The following is a 7,354-nucleotide window of genomic DNA, read 5'->3' as shown; positions in this document are numbered from 1 at the left end:
AATAATGCTACCCCTCCACCCCCCCCCCCATCTCCTTCTCTACTCCGACTAAAGCATTTGAACCCCGGAACCTGCAACAACCATTCCTGTCCCTGCTCTATCCATGTCTCTGAAATGGCCACAACATCAAAGTCCCAGGTACTGATCCACGCTGCAAGTTCATCCACTTTATTGCGAATACTATTTCTTATGTTCTTATGTACTCTCGAAGCATCCTTGAAAAAGTGCAGTATCCCCAATGACATCTAGGAATCCCTGACTCAGGGCTGCCCAAAGTGGAAGAAAAATACCAGGGAAGGAGCTGAACACCTTGAGTTTCATTGGAGCACGTGGCACCCTTTTCGCCTCCTCCTCCAAGCACCATCTGCCCACTTGTATCAGAGAGTGTAGGTTCTGCATTGTGCAGTCGCCTGAGAACTCAGTTTCGAAGTAAGTCATCCAAGACTCCGAGAGACCATCTAAAAAGCAGATCTATTTGGATCAAATCTAAGGGTTTTTAAGATAGCTTTTAAATTTATACGGGTTGATTGTCCAGTGTGGCTGTGTTTTTTTCAGGGTGGGAAAAACCCTTTGTCTGCTCCTCCATGTCACCTGTACGCTTTACTCCCTCAGCAGTGGAACTGGCACAGGTGCAGCGGGGAGCCCGCTGGAAGTTGTAGTCCAGCCGGGCCGGACCTGGGCAAGCGAGAAGGAGAAACTTGTCCCCAAATAACTACAACTCCCGAGGCACAGCGGGGCCCCTGACGCAAGCGTTATAACAATCGAGAGAGTCTGTGTATCAGGTAAAGCAGCTGGGGAAGGCTTGCTCTCTCAACTGTGTTTGGCAATGGCAATGAAACAGAGTACAGCACAAAAAGGTATGCGATATATCCCAAGAACACTTTTTTAGAAGAGGAAAATATTTGTTGACATGTGCACTTAGAAATGCTAGTAACATTTCTTTTTTGCAAGAAATTGCACCTCTGCTGGCCAGACACCTGCTGACACAGAACGGGTTTAATTTAAATTGTACAGAGACAGAAGGAACTTGTAATAAGTGCATTGTTTAAACTATGTTGATGCTGTATCTAACTGCAGTTAGATTTTGACCTAACAGTGAAGGAAAAGCAGGATATGTCCATGTGAGGATTATGTACAATTTGGGGGAGATGTTGTCCCTATTCACCTGCCGCCCTAGCTTTTCTAGGTGGCAGAGGTAGCTGGTTTTGGAGCTGTTGCCATAGCAGCCTTAACGAGTTGTTGCAGTTCACTGTACAGATAGAATTATAAATACGTTTTGGTGAAATGCATTCTTGCCACTTTAGTGACACACAGAGAAGGGACAGTAGTCACCCCTTCCAAAAGCTTGCAGGCAAAAAAGAATCTCTCTCTCTCTCTCCTGCTGTTGGAGAAGCTTAACAAAAACTACAAACTAAAGGGAATCAGTTCAGCCATCCTGCAGAATCTAGTGTCTCCAAACTAACTGCTTAACCGACCCAGAGTCCGCTCAACTGGAATCATGCAAATTAACAACTGCAATGTGCCACCATCTGTGCTTACAAACAAGCCAAAGACTGATTTGTGTTTTTTTCCCCCTTTATCTGGACTTTTAATTTCTCATCTGATCAGAGTGTGAACTAGTGTGTTGCATTCTTTATTATTGTGTCTTGTGTTGGTTTTTTTAGTAACTGGTAAACTTACTCTTTCTTTGTTTGCTCCTTCTAAAAAATACATATATACGTGGATTGTTTTTAAAGTTTATTTATTAATGCGACGAATAGGTTTACATTAACACTGCAATAAGGTTACTGTGAAAATTCCTTAGTCACCACACTCTGGCACCTGTTCGGGTACACTGAGAGGGAATTTAGCACGGCCAATGCACCCTAACCAGCACTTCTTACAGGCTGTGGGAGAAAACCAGAGCACCTGGAGGAAATCCATGAAGGCACAGGGAAATGTGTAGGCTCCGCACAGACAGTGACCCAAGCCGGGAATCGAACCCAGGTCCTTGGTGCTGTGAGGCAGCAGCGCTAACCCACTGTACCACTGTGCTGAACCTTACTGCCCATTGGGAAAAGGTACCCAAAAGCATTCACATGGATTAGAATGGTAGGAAGGACTATTACTTGTGGGGCGAAAAACTGCAGCAGGCGACGGTGCAGAGGGACCTCGGGGTCCTTGTGCATGAGTCGCAAAAACCCAGCTTGCAGATGCAGCAGGTGGTCAGGAAGGCGAATGGGATGCTGGCCTTCATAGCGAGGGGGATTGAATATAAAAGTAGGGAGGTCTTGCTGCAGCTGTATAGGGCATTGGTGAGGCCGCAGCTGGAGTACTGTGTGCAGTTTTGGGCGCCGCACCTGCGCAAAGATATTTTGGCCTTGGAGGGAGTGCAGAGGAGGTTTACTAGGCTGATACCGGAGTTGAGGGGGTTGAGCTATGAGGAGAGGCTGAATAAACTGGGCTTGTACTCGTTAGAGTTTAGAAGAATGAGGGGAGATCTCATTGAGACGTATAAGATGATGAATGGGATGGATAGGATAGAGGTGGAAAGACTCTTCCCGCTCAAAAAAGACAGTAGGACTAGGGGGCACAGCCTCAAGATAAAAGGGGGGCGGTTTAGAACGGAGTTGAGGAGGAACTTCTTCACTCAAAGGGTGGTGAATCTCTGGAATTCTCTGCCCGTTGAAGTGGTGGAGGCTGCCTCGCTAAATATTTTTAAGACGCGGGTTGATGGGTTTTTGATAAGAGAGGGGATTAAGGGTTATGGGGAGAAAGCGGGAAAGTGGAACTGAGCAGCGACAGATCAGCCATGATCTTATTGAATGGCGGGGCAGGCTCGAAGGGCTGGATGGCCTACTCCTGCTCCTATTTCTTATGTTCTTATGTTCTTAAATAAAAAGTTACACAGAACAGTCCTTGACCTATAACTAGTGGATATTGAAGCATTTGGCTGTTACAAATTGATTTCAATATAGTTGGCATTTGTAGCGGAGTATTTGATTCTTAATTCAGGTGTTTTGTGGTTTGTAGAAATATTTCAGTTTTTTCCAGCTATGATCCCTTGTTTTAAAAAATTCCTGCAGAAGGTGGCTATTCCCTTTCTGCAGGGCCCCTGCTGCTGGTACAGTATCACACTCCTTCAGTGTAGGAAGTTTCCAGCTGAGTTTCCTCACAGAATGCATGTACGCGCACGCACCTACCTAAGGATCCCACATTTTTTAAATCACATTTTCTTTTGATGTTTTAAGTTTCCTTTGAGATTCTGTCCACTTTGATACAGTATTCCTTTATGAAACTGCATTTTTTATTTATTCCACAGTTTGTTGATTTAGTTAGCTTGGTTAATACAAAGAACCACACAGACACTGATAGGCAGGCAGGTTCTCTCAGCTTTTATCTCCCTCTTTGTATATTCCAACTGGAAATCCAGAATACACTAGTCCATCCAGGCAGTGACACCCAGGGTCTTTGAGATTTGACCATCATTATGTTCCTTTGTATTTTACTGGAGGTGTATTCAGTTTTTGGATGCTTTTACAAGTACCTTGTCTGAAAACAGGAAGCAGTTCCATCGTCTCTTAAAGAAACTCTCTGCAGTTATTCCTATCAGTGACTAACTGCTCATTCTCAGCTATCTTCAGGATTTGTGTCCATTTTAAAATATAACACTTAGGTCTTTTTAAATCCCGACATTTGTGTGTATTTCCTCCGTGCTTTTTTCCTCAGAATGAAATGGAATTCATTCTCATTTAGTTACAAAAGGCAAAACAAAAACAACAAATCGCACTCACACATAACATTCATCCTCTTAGCGATGGTCTTTTTTCTCTTCTCAATTGTAACTGGGTTCCTTTAAGTTACAGACAGGGTGTCCGCAATCATGTTGAATTTCCCAGGCATGTGAGTGATTTTTAAGTGGTACGGCTGGATGAATAAACTCCAATGGGACAGCCCAGCATTCTGGGTTTTAGCCGCTGCCACAAAGTTTGTGGTCGATGGTTTCTCTGCACCCATTTTAGACATATATCTCAAACTGTTCGAGAGCGAATAACAACCTGGAAGTTTCCTTCTCCACTGTGCACTACACTCTTTGATGCTTGTTGAGCTTTTTAGAGCAATGTCCATCTCTCCATTCCAAATCCACCCTCCTGTGGGGGAACAGCTCCCACCCCCGATGTCACTCGCGTTAATGGTTACTTTAAGTGCTTGGCTGAAATCTGGAGCTGCAAACACAGGCTCACCTATTAAAAACCTTCAGTTTTTCGAAATCTGTCTGGCATTTCACAGTCCACATTACCTTTGCTTATTTTCTGACGAGGGTCTGTCAGTGGGGTGGCTATTGTAGTAAAGTTTTGCATGAACTTACAGTAGAACCCACACATCCCCAAGCACTCATGACCTTCCATTCCGTAGTGGGAATGAAGGACTTGGCTACGGTTTGTACCTTGGCAGCCCTGGGCACCACCTGTCCTTGAATCACTAGGTGGCCTAGAAAGGTCAATTTAACAGATTGGCTCTTTGCCAGATTGACCATTAGGTCAGCTGACTGTATTCTCCGGAAAAGGGCTTATGTGGATTTACCAGGTATTGCTGCACAACTGGAGGTTTTCCAGGTATGGACAACCCTGCCACACCGGGTCCATCAGCCTTCGGAAGATAACTGGGACATTTTGGAGTCCAAAGAGTTCAATTCTTTTTCCATCATCATAACAGATATGGGGGAGTCTAGGAGCAGAGGGCAGAATCTCAGAGTAAGCAATCATCCATTCAAGACCAAGATGAGGAGGAATTTCTTCTAGCAGAGAATAGTGAACCTGTGAAATTCTTTACTGCAGAGAGCTGTAGAAGTGGGGTCCTTAAGTATGTTCAAGGCAGAATTACAGTAAGAAGTCTCATAACACCAGGTTAAAGTCCAACCAATTTATTTGATAGTAATCCCACAAGCTTTTGGGGTTCCCCTCTTTGTCAGGTGAGTGGGCCATTCACCTGACGAAGAGGGGAACCCCGAAAGTTTGTGGGTTTACTATCAAATAAATTGGTTGGACTTTAACCTGGTGTTGTGAGACTTCTTACTGTGTTTACCCCAGACCAACGCCGGCGTCTCCACTTCAAGGCAGAATTGACAGATTAATTAAATTAGGAGAGGTGAATGTGCAATGAGATCTGGGTCACCTTGTACATCAGTTACTGAAGGTAAGCATGCAGTAAAAATGGCAAATGGATGTTGGCTTTCATAGCGAGAGGATTTGAGAACAGGAGCAGAGACATCTTGATGTAATTATACAGGGCCTTGGTCACACATGGAATATTGTGTGCAGGTTTGGTCTCCTCTGAGGAAGGATGTTCTTGCACAAGAGGGAGTGCAGTGAAGGTTTACCAGGCTGATTCCTGAGATGGCTGGACTGACGTATGAGGAGAGATTCAGCCAATTAGGATCACAGTTTGAGGATACAGGGTAGACAGTTTAGGACAGAGATGAGAAGAAATTTCTTCACCCAGAGACTGGTCAGCCTGTGGAATTCACTACCACAGAAAACAGTTAAGCCCAAATCATTGTATGTTTTTAAAGAAGTAGTTAGATGTAGCATTTCACTTGGGGTGAAGGGGATTATAGGATATGGGGAGAAGGTGGGATCAGTCGGATGATCAGCCATGATTACAGTGAACGGTGGAGCAGGTTCGAAGGGCCAAAAGGTGGCCTCCTGCCCCTATTTTTATATTTCTATGTTTCTGAGTTAAACAGATAGTTGATTTATTATAATCAGTAAGGAAATCAAGGGTTATGGGGTTAAGGTGGAAAAGTGAAGTTGAATATTGTATCAGATCAGTCATGATCTCGTTGAATGGTGGAACAGACCCAATGGGCCAAATGGTCACATGGAAACCCTAATTGCTATCACCCTTGAAGTGATTGGTGATCTTTATTCATTTGGTTGAATAAAGTTCATAAGATTGAAGACTGGATTCCACTATCAAGTACAATCAACTTCTGTATTATATCATTTGCATACTTTGCTAATTCTGCTTTCTAATACTCACTATCTGAATTGCCCAGAAGGTTTAGCAATGGCCTGGTGGGTACAATTCACAAAATTGTAGTGAATAATGCAATGAGTTATGCTGTCTGTTGTAATATGTACATAATTTTATACAGGAGGTCCTGATTTGACAAGTAGTCTGTGCTCAGCTTTCTAATGTTGGTGGGTAGTTGTTGGGACCAAGACCTCCATGGGGGAAGAACTCCTTTCCAAGCTTCCTGCTTCTGCTTTGTACCTGGTGACACTTGCCAGAAAGCACATGCATTTTTGTTACATTAAATAGGAGTGGACTTGCTATCTTTACCCTTGGGATTAAGTGATGCAGTATTTCCACTTGGGTTAAAAACTCGGTGTTGCTACCAACTATACCTGTAGCCAGGAAAGGAGAAAATTTGATATAATTATGAAGGTCTCCTCTATCATATCAATCATTAAATCACAACTGCATTTCAATTTTTGTTGAAATCGTGTGTATATTTGCTTACTGGTGGTTTATCTTGTAGTATCAATGCTGGAATATGGAAGCGGGAACTAACTAAAGTGCCAGAATAATAAGTCTATTGTAGTGTATTCCATAATGGGATTTGCCTGTGGAAGAAAATTTTGAAAGAAAGTTAAAGTTGATTGTTAAATATTGCCAGTTACTGTTCCGTCCTTTCTGTAAGGTGAGCTGATTAGATGCTTTCATTGATGTGACCATGTCATCTCTAATGGAATAATATCCTTCCAATGTGACCAACTGATTGAATCGACCTGGCTTTCGACAATACGTACATGAATTTTTAGACACCAGAAAAGTTCTCTATTTTGGAACTTTGTATAATCACTTTTCTTTTTAACTCCTTAAATAGAACTATTTTTTTGGAACAAAATTGCAATGAATTATGCGATGAGTTGTGTCGCTGTGAGAGCCGGTTTTCTCAGAACTGATTCTTAGATTCCTTAAAAATCCTGTATCAACAGGCCTTTAAAAAATCAAATACAAAGAATCACAAGTGACTTAGTTTTTTTTTCTCTCCTTTTTTGTTTTGTCTGCTAGTTTTTGCTGATGGCATTATTGAAAGGACTGAGCACAGCAGTGTGCTGTAGGTCAATTAACATATTTGGTTAAAGTGGTGTGATTTTATTTAGTGTGTATTCTGTTTTCTTGGGATGTGGACATTACTGGCAAGGCCAGCATTTGTTATCCATTCCTCAGTGCCTTTGAGCTGAGTGGGTCTGTTAGACCATCTCAGAGGGACATTGAGTAAATCATATTGCTGTGGGTCTGGAGTCACATGTAGGCCAAGGATGGCAGGTTTCCTTCCCTGAAGGACACGAGTAAACTAGATAGA

The 7,354-nt window shown here is 42.9% G+C and overlaps 1 protein-coding gene across 1 annotated transcript in view; it reads left to right on the top strand.

Annotated features, from left to right (window-relative positions):
* Positions 1-685: 685 nt before the first annotated feature.
* amot (angiomotin) overlaps positions 686-7,354 on the top strand; it is a 117,114-nt gene continuing 110,445 nt past the window's right edge. Inside the window, exon 1 of the mRNA XM_080187954.1 lies at positions 686-857. Within this exon, the coding sequence (XP_080044080.1) occupies positions 827-857 (31 nt within the window). The 5' untranslated portion in view covers positions 686-826. The remainder of the gene's footprint in view (positions 858-7,354) is intronic.

This window comes from Carcharhinus amblyrhynchos, chromosome 4, assembly GCF_965287045.1.
Source record: "Carcharhinus amblyrhynchos chromosome 4, sCarAmb.v2.hapA, whole genome shotgun sequence".
In the NCBI taxonomy this organism is placed as follows: domain Eukaryota; kingdom Metazoa; phylum Chordata; class Chondrichthyes; order Carcharhiniformes; family Carcharhinidae; genus Carcharhinus; species Carcharhinus amblyrhynchos.
Note: the sequence above shows the minus strand (reverse complement) of the source record. Positions and strands in the feature narration are given on the sequence as shown.